At 44.5% G+C, this 14857-nt stretch overlaps 1 protein-coding gene across 10 annotated transcripts in view; it reads right to left on the bottom strand.

The window, feature by feature from the left end:
- Positions 1–2905: 2905 nt before the first annotated feature.
- mrtfab (myocardin related transcription factor Ab) overlaps positions 2906–14857 on the bottom strand; it is a 38842-nt gene continuing 26890 nt past the window's right edge. For 5 of the 10 annotated variants that reach the window (XM_019253288.2, XM_019253289.2, XM_019253294.2 and 2 more), the window contains 16 exons: positions 12879–12934; positions 12239–12314; positions 11567–11737; positions 10738–10901; positions 10481–10621; positions 10196–10267; positions 9569–9753; positions 8913–9084; positions 8010–8399; positions 6920–7921; positions 6595–6801; positions 6408–6500; positions 5975–6112; positions 5708–5800; positions 4537–4600; positions 2906–4447 (listed from right to left, as the gene is read on the bottom strand). In XM_019253288.2, the coding sequence (XP_019108833.1) occupies positions 3876–4447; positions 4537–4600; positions 5708–5800; positions 5975–6112; positions 6408–6500; positions 6595–6801; positions 6920–7921; positions 8010–8399; positions 8913–9084; positions 9569–9753; positions 10196–10267; positions 10481–10621; positions 10738–10901; positions 11567–11737; positions 12239–12314; positions 12879–12934 (3596 nt within the window). In that variant the 3' untranslated portion in view covers positions 2906–3875. The remainder of the gene's footprint in view (positions 4448–4536; positions 4601–5707; positions 5801–5974; positions 6113–6407; positions 6501–6594; positions 6802–6919; positions 7922–8009; positions 8400–8912; positions 9085–9568; positions 9754–10195; positions 10268–10480; positions 10622–10737; positions 10902–11566; positions 11738–12238; positions 12315–12878; positions 12935–14857) is intronic. The other 5 variants (XM_010730745.3, XM_019253290.2, XM_027289156.1 and 2 more) reach the window with 5 other exon arrangements.

Here is a 14857-nt window from a genome sequence, read left to right on the forward strand (position 1 = left end):
GTCTGCTGACTGCAGGGTGGCAGCCTCCTGTCAGTGGGATGTGGAATACAGAGGAGATCTTTAGCCCTCGTGGCATTGCGGCCCTTTGGAGCTCACTGTAGTTAATTAGTGGCATGGCCTCTGGACTTTTATCTGTTCTGTGTATGAGAGAGGGAGAGAGGGATGGTACTGATGCTGCAGTGGGGAGCTGCTGTGACCTGTGTGTGTGTGTGTGTGTGTGTGTGTGTGTGTGTGTGAAGTGAATCTGTAAGCGCGTACTGAGCTGATTGCATGTTTGCGTGCTGTGCATTGAATATTTGTGTGTGTGCTGGATGCAGTATGTATGTGTATGTGTGTGTGTGTGTGTGTGTGCGTGTGTGTGTGTGTGAGAGAGAAAGCGAGAACTACTGAGGGCTCATCAGGGTCTTTGAGAGATGATGAGGGGCTGGCTGAGTGAAACTTGAAAGGATGGAAGAAGAAGGGAGTGAGCGAGTCGAACAGGGCATTAGAGCTCGATTCAGTCCAGGATCGCAAAGAAAAGAACGAGAGGCAGATGATGAAGAGGTCACTGTTCAAAACAAGAGCTCTGTAATTACCAACACGTCTCCCCTTCATTCTGGTCTGTGGGTAGAAATTAGTCTCTTTTCATGGAGGGATTTCACCCTGCAGAACTGCACTGGAGCGAAAACGGTGCTACTAGAAAGACGCCCTCGTTGTTTGATTCCAATCCTGACATTTACCTCTCATGCTTTGAATCACGGACACCTTTTTCTGCTGTTTTTGCTGACTTAACTTTGAGGAAATAAGTAAAGATGACAACCTGGTTAAGAGTTAAAAGAAAACAAGAAAATAAAAGAAGATACTTAACAAAATACCTCCAGTATGCTTAGTATTTCACATCAGATCACCAGTGGACCAGAGAAATCCTATATTTATTGTACACATTCTTCCTCCTTTCCACCAACAGTTCCTCGATGATTGTACACATTCTTCCTCCTTTCCACCAACAGTTCCTCGATGGCTGTGAAGCGAAGCCAACACCGAAGTGCCAAAACTGCAGTTCCCCGAACTGCCACTTGAGCCAGGCTACAGAATGAGTCAATCTCCATAAGTCCCCATGTTAAAATATCCAACTTCAACAGCAGAAATAAACATGAGGCTGGATTTTAAATAACTGATCCATTAAAATTATATTATAGCTTAAAGTGATGTGTAATTAACAGTGTGCTCGCTTTAATTGAGTGGTTGGTGCTGTTACAGATGGCTTGTTTGAGCAGCCAGGCGTCTTTAAAGCTGCTTCAGATCCACCCATGATCCACGTCTTTGCCCATTTTTAGATTAACTGAGAGGCAGCAGAGGCAGGACTGCCAACATGGTGGCGGCCAGAGTCAATACATTCTGAGCTTCAAAACAGCTCTCCAGAAACGTGTTGTTGTTGTCATACTTTCTATTTGTGTAAGTTATTATATTAAAAAAAAAAAGATAGAGAGAAAGGTATTTGTCTTATAGAGAGGGCATTCTAGTGTACAAACTCTTCACTTATTGACTCTTATACAATCTATTTAGCAGCTCCTTGCTCAGCAATAGATGGTGGCTGTTTTCTTTGCAGTATATGAAGTCTTGCTTTATATAAAATGAAAAAAATATATAATGTATATACAAAAAATAATAATAAATCTTCTTACCCTAAAGATGTTCTTTCAACATGACCTGATACTTTGTGAATACAGCTCGGCAAAGTGTCTCTTTTATTCTCTGAGTCAGAGCAAATGTGTGAAAATCTCACCAAAAAGCGGCAAACAATAATCTGTAGATGTGTTGAGCTGACAAGTGCAGGTGTAAAAAAAAACAAAACAAACGACCAAATAATGCAGCACAACAGCAAAGAGTAAGGACGCTGTATATTGTAGGTGTCTAACAGTCAGCCACAAGATATTATTCTCTCCTTTTATACATAACAGAAGTATCTGAGCTGTATTATAACAGTATGGCTGCTGTATTTGGAGTTTTAGTTTACTTTAAGGCAGTCTGTAATTTTCCTTGAATGTGTTTTTGTCTGCAGTTCTACACTTCGCTACACATCTCAATCACATCCATAAAGTACTAAAGTGTTCGTGTGAATGAGCTTTCAAAATAAAATGTCTCAATTCAATTAAAGCTTTCTGGTGCTTCAGTACAAATTAGAGTTTTTTAAGCTTCTACGTTTTACTCCACCACATTCATTCGATTGCTGTAGTTACCTTACAAATTAATTACATACAAATGAAAGGTTATAAAATATGGTGTTTTGTTATAGTTAAAGCTATTCTACGCTCATGGGGGACATTATCTTTATTATTTTTTCATAATTGATTTATTTTCCTGATTATTGCTGCATATCTTAACTTATATTTATTTTCAATGTAGGACTTTCACTTGTAACATATTTTCACAGTGTGGTATTATACTTTCAGAAATCAAACTTCAGACTGTGTGTCCCAGACATTCAAACATGAAGCTGGAAAGTCTTATTTTGGATAGAAACTGCAGAAAAAATTGTGTGTGAAATTGCAGGTTGAACCTTTGTAATTTCTAACCCTAATTAACTTGAAACAGCTGGCACATAATCTCTGTTAAAGTTCACTGTCAGTCATCTCTCCTGTGTTTAGTTTATTTCTCCCACTTGTTGTCCAGATAGTTCAAACAGCTGATTTCTTTACAATGGCTCCCTCTTGTGGTCTTTCTATTTATCACCAGCCCTTTCTTAAACCAAAAAGTAACAGAGGATAACTAATAATAAATACTAAAGTAATTAATCATTTAATTAAGCGCGAGTATTGCTCAGATGTTGCGTTTTGTAAAAAGTCTTCAGTCCCATGTGGGGCACTTTGTGTTTCTGTTGTGACCATTAAAAAAAAAAAAAAAAAAAAAAAAAAAACAGACATCCTTTGAGTTTTTATAGTATGTTTATTTTTTTTACTTTTTTCTTTAAAAAATGACAAGGTCCAAGTGTTTTGGAAGCCCCGCCCTCACCCTATGTTCCCCAGCCGGCTAGCTCGACTCTAAAGCAACCAGCAAAGAAAAATAGTCATATGGACAATTGATAATATACACCCCATATACAGCAATACATAGTGGTCTACCATAATGTTACCAATAATACGCAACCTCCAATGAGGCTTCAATTCAAACTGTTGCCACCGATATGGTTCATTCCAATAGCAACTGTCAACCAATGACGGTTGTGTTTTGACTAGCGCCGGTGGGTCTCAGGTTGCCACGGTGAGGCGACAAGGTCACCAACAGCTGCCTTTCCTTTTCACGCCACCGACGGCTCAGCTGATCGACGTGACGCACGGCGGCTTTCACCCAGCCTCGCCACGCGGCGCTAAGATTCAGCTGTTGACCCCACCTTTAAACCAATCAGATTCAGCATAAGTGCAAAGTTTAGGAGGGACTGACACACACACACGCACACACACACACACACACACACGCACACACACTCTGCTATCTCAGGGAGCCTGTGTAAACGTCACTGACGATCCCTGCTCTGCTCTGATCTGTTTCCAAGGGTTGAAATGCTGAATTACAGTGACCTAAAGCTGCTGGTTCACTTTAACCTGGATATAATGCAGGTCAGGACACAGGAAATAGTCTGTTGTGTGGAGCCGCATAGAAATAAATCAATAGTTCAAGTCCTCTCTATAAATTTCATCTCTAGGTTTTTTCTCTTTGTAACAGCCAGTGAAAGACAGGGCAAACTGTGTAAATGTGTGTGTGTCTGATGTGCCAGTGACCCCCGCAGTGGTAGAGACAGCATAGAAAAGGTTTCTGTATGTGCATGAAATAAAGACGGAGCCTGTACACAGTGTGAGCCAGCGCGTGTCCATGTGTGTGTGTGTGTGTGTGCGGGGCTACAGGCACGACTCCCAGTGCAGCTGCAGGTCCGTGCTGTCCAGAAAATCGGTGGAGAAGACGCTCGGCGGTGTGTGCGGTGCCAGCGGGGCGAGGCTCGTACCCCCGTCGCCAGCTCCCCCGCCACCTCCTCTCCCTCCTCCGCCGCTCCCTCCGCTGGCGCTCCCCACCATGGAGATATCCAGCCAGTCCATGCTGTCCAGTGTGGGGTCGCCGAAGTCCAGCCCTGTTGAGTGCGGGGAGAAGCCCAGGTCGGACGTGTCCATTGGGGAGGGAGGGTGGTCCAGGATGCTGGGCGTGCTCAGCATTTGGCTGTGAAGGTCGTCGATCAGCGTCAGGCCGCCGTCGGGCTCCACGCCCAGCAGTGGGGCACCCGTGGTGCTCTCCAGGAAGTCTTCAAGGCGTCCGCTGCCTGTGCAGGGCTCTCCCGCAGAAGGCTGAGGGGAGACGAGGGGCTCCGTAGGGGTGGGAGGGGAGAGGTGGAGGGGCGATGGGGGAGAAGACGGGGACGGTGGGTTAGAGTGGAGAGGGGCGAGGGAAGGGTCTGGGTTGGCCTTGAAGCCGGGGATTTCTGAAGGAGGAAAGAGAGATCATCAGTACAGGAGACGACAGACTGATGACGTCTCTTTCGTTCGTGTCAGTAACAGTTTGTTTTTTTACCTCCGCTCTTGAGCAGGATGTCAAACAGGTCGTCCATCTGCTGACTGTTCATGCCGTTCTCCTGCTGACAGAGAAAATTAGGTTATCAAACAGCTCCACTGACTCTACGACAGACAAACCTGCACTGAAACACAGACTGCAACTGAAAACAGCCACAAGCAGCAGTTTCACCTCTTTCTACAGCGGCGTTTTCCAAACTTTTACAAACCCCAAAAGCATTTTGTAACACTTCTGAGTCCATAATATCCTTATTCTTTCACAAACTTAACCACATTTATTGTGTGGTGGACTCGTGAGTGTGTGAAAACACTGTTCCTGAACGCATCCTGTGCAGACATACTGTAGACAGAGCGTCGAAGCTGCTGCTGCTCGTGCTACATCTCATGTGTAAACGAGGTGTTAGTCACTTTCAGCATGCGTGTTAGCCAAAGAGGTGTGTTTGGTGTGAAAATGTTTGAGTATACAAATGTAGTAAACATAAATAGTGACTTGTTTTTTCATTTTAAATGTGGTGAAATACAGTTAGTGTGCAGCATCCTGTGCCTGTCCACAGCAGACACAACTAATCCAAAAGATTAAACAAACTGTTTTTAGTTTTGCAATCTGACATATCCTGTATGTAAATGAACAGGTTTTGGTGTTAGTCGCTTTGAATCTACAGCACGGGAAAGTAGAAATGCTTTATGAAGTCTTTGCAGAGTGTTGTGGTTTGTGATTCTCACTTTCACTTGACTGGAAACACTTGACTGACCTCAGATCACCTTACACTTATGGATATCTTACATCTAAGTTTACAAGCGCTCTCTGGGGACCGCACAAGTAATGCTTACAGTAAGCAGAAGTCAAAGTAGAGAAGACAGACTGAGAGAAGTGCCAAACACCAAAAATACACAACATGAAAATTAGAAAGCAATAATTCCTGAAATACCCAGAACATTAGAGGATTTCTCTGCAGACACAAATGGAAAACAGATTCTCAGTCAAGCACAATCACATAGTAAACCCAACCACTGCCACCGCTCTGCCCGAAGTTTTCCAGCTGCTTTCTAACCTCAGTAACATGAGCGCTAGGCTCGGCGTGAGAAATAAAGACGGAAAATGTCAGAGCAGACAGAGACAGAACAACACTACAGGAGAGATGGAAAAGAAAAGAAGTGCTCGGAGGACATACTTTGGAGCGCTGAGCAGAAAGGGAGGTGTTGGGTTTGGGAGAGGGAGGGGTGAACAGTGTGTGCCGGTCGTAAGGCGGACACACCTCCTCTCTCTGACCGGATGGAGTGATGGAATGAAAGGAAAAGAGGAGAAACAAGGAGAGAAAAAATAGTTAATGAAGTTTACAACATGTCGCGAAGCCTGAGCAGTCCAGATGACACAATGAAGGGAGCAGAGGAGAAGGAGGAGAAGGAAGAGGAGGAGGCGGAGGAGATGGAGGTGTTACCTTAAGAGACGAGAAGTTGCTTTGGCTTTCGCTGTCTGACATGTCGTCAAAGAAAGGCTGCAGATTGGGCGGAGCAGTGACTGACTGGCTTGGTTGTGGCACACCATTGGTGTCCAGATGCAGCGCCGCCTTCTGTCCCTGAGTGAAGAGATTGAAGATTATTTAGATGATCAATACTTAGCTTTGATTGGCTGGTTAAGTCTGAATAATATATGTTTCACTTCAGTCGACAGTCTGATTATAAACTGTGTAAGTGGCGACACCTTGTGGCAGAAAGATGTTACTGCTTGAAAGATCCTGCTGAACATACTTGGTAAGTAGACAAGTAAAAAGTTGTCTAACTTGTGATAATATCCTTTATACATGTGCCATTAGCTCATGCTATATACCTACTATACAAACATTAAATAAATAATAAACACACAAAAAAAACCTTTTTGATTGGTTGGCTCACAGGCTCTGCCTCTGGCTGCTCTTTTGATTGGCTGTCCGTGCTGGGGAGTTTACTTGGAGTCGACTGCAATCTCTAAAAGAGGACATCGGACACAGGTTAATATTTCATCAAGCATCATTTTTATTAACCCAGCGCAGCCCAGCAGAGAATACCAGTTCTGCCGTACCTGCAGCGTGATGCGTCCGTTGGTTTTGGCTACTGAGGAGACTCCGTTCTGTCCGTCTGTGGTGTTACTGGTGAGAGCGATCAGGTAGTGGTTGCCGTTGCTGTCGGTGACCAGTGTCGGTGTGCCATTTGCCTTGAGGAGGTCTAATGAAATGGCCTGAGTGTGGATCTGAGTGCCGTTCTGTTGATTGATAAAGACCGGAGCCACCTGGAAAACAACGTGTTTCAGTGACATTAAGATGTGATGAAGTGAAACAGTGAAAGCTGCTGCCTTCACAAGGTTCAACACTTCAATGTTTCATTATGCGGAGCTGGCGGGACGTTACCTGTTGTGTGGTGACAGCTGCCGTCTGCTGTCTTTGTTGCTGCCTCTGGTGAGCCTTTAGTTGCTTCCTCTGCTGGGTTTGGTTCACTGCAGTCTTCTGGATCTGCACCTGAACCTGCTTCAACTGAACTGGATTCTTCTGCTGGCTCTGCTGAACTTGTACTTGAGTTTGTTTGAGCTGGTTCTGCTGCACCAGCTTCTGCTGACTGAGTCTCTGTTGGGCGAGCTTCTGTTGTGCTAACTTCTGCTGCGCCTGGAGCTGCTTCTGTTGGGTCTGCTGGATGATAAGCTGCTGCAGTTGCTGCTGCTGGTGGAGCAGGATCTGGGCTTCTTTCTTCTGCTGTTGTAGTTTTTGAGGGGTCAACTTAACCTCTGCCACTTTAGGAATTTGCACCTGACTCTGCTGTGGTGTTTGTTTCTGCTGTTCGGCTTGCTGAACCTGCAGCCGGTGAATCTGCTGCAGCCTGAGCAGAGTCTCCTGAGAGCACTGCATTGGCTGGGCCGGTTTCTTTGCTTGAGCCTCCTCTGTTACTCCTTCCATCCCCTCCTCTGGCTCCACCTCCTTCTTCACCTTCACTACAATGCCGTTAGGGAGAATGGGAGGCTGAATGGCGGAGGCTTTTATCAGGGTTTGAAGTTTAAACTCTGGAGAGGTTTTGCTCTTGTCACTTCCTTCTTTCTCCAACACTAGTCCACCTGCCATCTTGCCCTGCTCCAACTGGGACCTGAGGGTCTCCACCAGCCTCTGCTTCTGCCTCAGCATCCTTGTCAACTCCTCAATCTGTTTGTCCTTCTCCTGGAGCATCTGGTCCTTGTCCATGGTGTCCATGGCTGCTCCAGGCAGGGGCTCTTGAGGCTGACATGAGGCTGGTGAAGGCCTGGAAAGGCTGCATGAGCTCTGGATCTCCTCTTTGACTTTGGATAGAGACTGTGAGAGCGAGGGGACATTTGATGGGTGCTGAGGAGATGGGTGCAGGGTGAGCTGGGTCAGAGGGGAGCTTACCTGAAGGATAAAACAAGGAGTGAATGTTAGGAAAAGGCTCAAAGGAAGACGTTTAATCATTTGTCAGAGCTTCACATGTAGATCTCACCATCTCTCCGAACATGTCTCCATTACAGCTGGTCTCGTCTGGACTCATACCGGCCAGCGACCTCTCAGACGGAGTAGGGGACACTGGAGGGCTGGAGCTGGTGCTGCCGAATCGCATGACACGCCCTGGAACCACCTGAGCCAATGATGACAAAGCTAACTTAAACCCACCCTCCCCCGATTGGTGGTCTGATGTGGTCGCTGTGGTCGGAGAGGATGTATTAGCAGCTGAGGTCGCGCCCTGCTGGCTTGCCTGCGGGATGCCATTTTTCAAACCCGCTGTGGTGGTGACATTTTGCTCTTGGTAGTTGCGGAGCCTCTCAATAAGATCATTCTTGGTGCCTGAGACGGTCAGACCACGCAATTTCAGTTCCTGTTTCAGCTCAGCGACCTGGAGGATGAGAAACCAGACCGGTGCTTAGACTTAGCGGCCACCGACTCAGAGTGAAAGACAGGAGAATAACAGATATGTAGAAACAGATGTGTCGAGTTTAGCGGAACATCAATGACTTCAGTGGTTTCCAACCTGAGGCCGGGGGCACCCCAAAAGGTCTCAACATGAATCGATAAAAGTATTAGATGTATAAATTAAGGAAGTATAGATTACAAAACAGTATGAGTGTTCTCAAAATACTTCTTTAGTCACAGCTGTAAGTTGGGAACCAGCGATTTATTTGAACTTTTGGGGGGTGTATGCAAGTATACACAGGATTTCTGTTCACCTGTTAATAAACTTTGACCTTATGCGGCAAAAAATGCAAATCACTTTTATAGCCAGGATTAGTCAGAATGAAAATTTTATCGCTCACTTCCTGATTTCCTTCAATAAACGACACATTAGACATGTACTACAAAGGTTAAAAAACAGACATTGTTTAAACTGTTCTTAGCAGGTTTAACCTACTTTGAACTCATCCAGGTTGGCCGGCAGAGTGCTTGGTTTGGCTCCTCCCATTGCAGTTTGGCTCTGACGGGCAGTCCCGCTCTGATTGGACGGGGCTGGGGTGGTTGTTGCAGGAAGACTACGGGAGGGGGAAGGCCCAGAGTTGGTTGTGGGAGGCTGGTCACTTGGTGGCCTGAAGGTGGTGGAAAAACAGTAAAGTATGAATATCGCTTGTCAGATTTTGACAATGTTGTGATAAAGGCCAGGGCACGGGGTCACGTCAATAACGTCTTCTCCTCTCGTCGTTTCATCACTGGCATCATCTAATGTTAAAAAAACTAGATTTCCATTAGTCATACGTGTCAAACCACAGAAGCAAAACTGGGGTATTCAAATATGACTTCTGCTTTATGCTCTATAGACTGGCCCAAAAAACACTAATGTGGTGACAGCAAATGTTGAGAGAGGACAGGAAGTTAGAATGAACACGCCTGCAGCCTGTGCTGCAGAAATGAACTATGGCTAATTACTACTGGTGAAGACGACAAAAAGGAGGGTGGCATACTAGTTGAATCTTTTTATAAAACTGCAATCAGTCATCCCTACTTCCACACACACACAGACACACAGACACACACACACAGACACACACACACACGGTCATGCTTGACACTCACTTGGGAGGGGCGGGCAGGATGGTGTGGTAGTTGTAGTGCTGCTGTTGCTGGTTGAGGATCTGCAGCTGCAAAAAGAGCTGCTGCTGATGGAGGAGCTTCGCGTAGGACGAGTCCATCTGGGGCGGGCGCTCTTTGTCTGCCTTCTGGTCGGGAGGGATGTACTGGTGGTACTTCAGCTTCTTCACCTACACACAGGAGACCAAAAGGTTTAGAGATGACTGGCTGGGTGACATTCAAAAAGAATTCTGGACATTTGGAAAACTGTGAATAAAAACTGTGTCTGCATTCAGTACGTGTTGCTGGAAACACCAAGAGTATTAACATAACTACTGTATTCTGGTGCATTGAGGATACAGTGGTTCCAGAAAATTGTATCTCTTCCTCTTCTAAGATGAATTTCTCCTTCTCTGATTGTTAAATGTCAACACATTGATTCGAGAGTTTTGAATTCTGAGAACTGACACGATCTTATTTCTTAAAAGATGAACTACTGTCACAAAAAAACATGTGATGCAAAAATTTCCAGCATTTGTCTACTGAGGATGAATGTTCGCTGGACCCAGTTGAACCTGTAAATTCTTTGCTGGCTCCTTTTAAAATGAAATTGAAACAAAACAGCTTGCTGACCTTGGGTTTGCTGTCCTTTGGTTTCTTAGATCTCTGCGGAGGACGGTCTGAACTCGTCTTAGCCTGAGAATGCTGACAGAAGCCATGAGAAATGGGGTCGAGGAAGAAGAAGTAAGGAAATGAAGAGACGAGGGAGGGTTAGCCAGTAATAGCTGCTCCACAAATAGAGATTAAGGTCAGATTTATTCAAATGTTATCAAATCTGCTGGATGTTCAACTCGAAACAGAGATTTTTCATGGTTCTGTGTTTGTGGCAAAGGAGAAGGAGAATCAGCATTTTCATACCTTGACCTGTCCAGTAGAGGCGCGGGAGTTCGCCGAGGTCACTGTCATCCCATTTGTCACTTTTGAGAATGGGGAGGAGTCTGACCCATTCACTTGGGGAGGAGGTGGTGGAGGTGGCGGGGGAGGGGACTGCGTGATGAACTGAGAAGACATTAGACAAATGAATACCGTGATCATGATTATCATCACCTGTTTTTGTTGATGTTCAGCTCTCGACTCTCGAATGATTTGATTTGAGTTACGTCCTGTGACGGTACCTGTGGGGGGGACATGTCCCCGTTCTGGGTGAGAGCGTCAGAGGGGGACAGCTGAGGGACGGCGCTCAGAGGAGAGTCGTGGTTGGTGAGCTGGTCTGGTGACAGAGCATCACTGCTGTCTTCATCTAAAGACGAGCTCTCTCCTCCAGCTCCCTTTGGAGAATCTGTGAAAGAGGACAAATATTTACAGATTCATGGTCATGTGGCCGGTAAAACAGCAAACATGGCTTATGAATTTTGAAATTTTGAAAAACTTCTTGGCTTCTTTCTTACAGTGTGTTACACAGTCAAACAGTCATCACTAGTTAGCAGATTGCCAAACAGCGATGACTCATTCTGGAGAAGTTATACAATGCTGTATGTTTCAAAACAGGACTATGTGCAAACATCGTGTTGTGCCATTTCTGTAACACACTTTATCACAGGTCGTGGGCTTTATGTTTTCATGCAAATGCAACCTCTAGTTACATGTAGTGTGTGTAATACTCGCCCTTAAAATACTGTAATTCAAGTGGTGTGTGTGTAGACCTGAATGTTGTAATTACACAGATAAAAGTGTGTGCAGGCCGAACGGAAATCAGATTTTAGAGGCACAACTGCAATGTCACAACATGGCATGTTTGAACTTGAGCAGAACGCCTGCACTCATCACTTCTCTGCATGAAGTGAAGTCAAACGCATAAATTCAACACGCATTCATGAATTAAGCGATTGGTTACCGATTGCTCCACAGTGACCATGAGTTTGTCATTCTCCCTTTTTACTTCCTTCCCCTTATATGAGAGTCTGCAAACAGTACCTGTTTACATGTTTACGTGTGTGTAGTTACCCAGTGGGGAGTGCACAGGGCAGCTGACGGACAGGATGTTCTTGTGAACCAGTTCGATGGGACCTGGTCTGTGGGAGATCTTGTCGTTGAGGTCGTCGGCCAGTCGCGCTCTCTTCAGCTGCAGCTGCTTGGCCTGCAGGGACGGCTCTGCCGACGTCTCTGCGTTGGACACAGCAAGACAGAATTGCACACGCGCAAAAATATTATTCAAGTGATTGATTTTAGAGATAGCACCAAAATATCACCAGGTCTGTAGTTTGTGAATATATGATATATATATATAATCAGTCTAAGCAGAACAAACAAAGACAGGAAGCTGAAGCTCACACTTTTAAAGAGCGTTTTTAGACACTTTTGGCTTTTGACACACTTGAAGTTCAGCTAAAACCACAGCAGCTGACAGTTTAACAAGAAAACTAATCAAAGGAGAGCATAATGTCCAGCTGACAGCGATAAACAAACATGATACAGCTGAGCCTGTTCTAAGAAACACTGTTACATATAGGACTAATGAAATTAGCCCCTATGACGGGGTGCTGGTTCCTTTTTGTTTACTGTATGCTTCCTTTTTTTAAAATTAGTTTCTTACTTTCAACAAACTTTAACTTTTCGTGGAACGAAATCACTAAAGCAGTCTTGAGGAAACGGTTCCATTTCTAGTTAAAAACTCACCCTCCAGAATGTGCATCCTGACCAGCTCGGAGCGCTCAGGACGGCTCCGGATCTTCCTCTTCAGATAGTCCTCGGTCTGAGGTAAACACATCACGGAGGGCGCAGCAGAAGGGAGGAAAATTGTGAGACAAAGGGCGAGAAGCGACAAAAAAGTGCAACAAACCGCTACTGTAGGTGACAAAACTGTGACATCACTCGTATGTTTTCACGGGTGACGTTTCGGATGCTTTTTTTTTTCTTTGTTTGTTCAGCAAAGGAGGTTCTCCCTGCTAATGCCAACTATCCTACAACTAAAAACATCTGCAAACCAGGTATTGGGTGAACATAAATCATTAATAGCTGCATTATTTAAATCTTTACTGAGCAACTTTGCATGATGGGAGCACCCGATCGCTGCGATAGGTAGATCTGAAACAAATTATTAAACCAGTGTCTTCCCTGAAGAGTGCAACTATTTGTGTGGCACATAAATGTTCGATTTGTTATTTCCTGTCAGCATATAAGTGCCCGTCCTCACAGGAGAATTCAATTTCATAAAGTGCTTTGTGATCCATGTTGTTTATACATACTGTCAATGCTTCAGTGGAGCAGGTCCACTGAGAAAGCAGGAAAATCACTGTACTTTAAAAAAAACGCTCACCCTTGCTCGCTCCAGACTCCTCCGCTGTTCGTGAAAGGCTGCCGGGCTCTTCAGTGCTGCATGGAGAGACACGAGTGGAGGCGGGAAAAGAAAAAAAAGGAGAGAGAGGGTGATGAGAGATGAGAACGCTGCTTCACGTAGACTCTGATGGGAGTCGTGATGCTCCTTTTCAGAGAGTGACAATGTGAGAACAGAATCGTCTTCCTATAGAGGAAGACAGACTCAAAGCAGAAGTGGCCCAAGACATGACGGTCAGAGGGAGTGCTACTCTAACTGCAGCGTGCTGTGTGAACATGAATAAGCCACTACAGTTATCACTATCAGCAACTGCAGCTGATTGCTTTTGCCTGTTAAGATGCCCGTCATGTTCTGTGCTCGTTGCGGCTTTTAACAGTGAAGCAGCTGCAGGAAGTGTTGTAGCCAACAGTGATGACACAGCTTAGGTGAGTTCAGTTTTAAAGGGAGCAAATATGCAGACTAACCTCATGGAACCGCATGACTGTAACCATGAGCATGAGCTTTCCCAAAACCTTTACTCAGCAGTTTCACAGGCCTAATTGTAACCATACTGTCTTCTGGGAGCTCGGTGGGTCGGGTTATTCCATACCCTTTTTCCACGTATTCGCTCTCTTCGTTTGAACTGAGGATTGGAGTTGGTTTGAATCTACATCTGGACATTTTTTGAAGCTCATGTTATTACTCACAAAAGAAAAAAAAATAGCCACTACTTGAGGTTCGGGTGAATCTCAAACCTCGAATACACATAACCATTCCACATGCCACATACTCATGCATAGTTTCATGGTTATTTTAGACTGAAAAACGCTGATGTATTTGCTGGGATCGGGCCAACTGTCTTGTGTTACAGTAAGTCTGAGAGATGGACAGCAGCTCTATGTCTGAGAGACATCGTTCTTGATGACCAGTAGTCTGGACTAGATCGTTAAAAGACAGAGGAGAGCGTGCACTGATGGATAGACTGCAGCACGAAACGAACATTTACATTCATCACTGCACTCAGCCGTGACTGTGTGTGCAGTGTACCTAGTGTATAGGTGGGGGTGTGAATGTCAGACTATGTGGTGTCTGTGTAAGAAGAAACACATATTTATAGACTTCTAGTAAGCCAGTTACAGCATATATCCTGTAAAAACCCCCAAAAGTCACTTTGACTTCTATGTAAAGTTTTGGTTTGTCATTTTTTTAAATTCATTTAAAAGAATTAAAAGACTTTTATTCAATATCAAGACTAACCCACCAAATAAAGGACTTTTTTTATTAGACTTATACACCAAGAGCACCAGCCAGTCTTTAATGTTAGAAACTTTAATTTCAAATGTCAGGATGAGAATGTGGGGGGAAAAAAAAAACACACAGATAAAGATGTTCACTGTATTTGGAGAAGGATATTGGGAGGACAGTGACAGTTGCGATGATGCAATGGACTGATTGGTCAAGAGCTGGTGAAATCCCTTGCCATAGGTGTGGACATCCTGGCTGTAGCGAGGGTGTCAGCTGGATGTATGCCATACATGACTGAAGGACATTCCTCGTGTGACAACACCTGACGTTCAAAGAAGAAGAAGACGACCTACACACCAGTTGTGATATAACTAACAGTCAAGACCATGACCGGCCAGCTCATGAAGTTTGTAGATGAGTTTGAAATAAAGCTCTTATTGACATTTTATTCTGTTTCGCTAGAAAATTATGATTTAACTGAATTTCTGCCCAGCTTGCCTTCATCCGATTATTAATTATACTTCTGTAATTAACAGAAACATTAAAAACAACATCTGTCTGTGTGTCTGTGCATACTGAAACACAAAAGAAACAATCACAGTAGAGCCAAAAGCAACAGAACCCTGAAGAACAACTGGAATAAAATGTCTCCTCGTGATTATCAGTATTATATCTAACTATTAATTCAATATTCGATTAATCTGTTGATCATCTTTTCGATTAATCAATAGCTGTTT

This window comes from Larimichthys crocea, chromosome XVI (assembly GCF_000972845.2).
Source record: "Larimichthys crocea isolate SSNF chromosome XVI, L_crocea_2.0, whole genome shotgun sequence".
Classification (NCBI taxonomy): Eukaryota; Metazoa; Chordata; class Actinopteri; family Sciaenidae; genus Larimichthys; species Larimichthys crocea.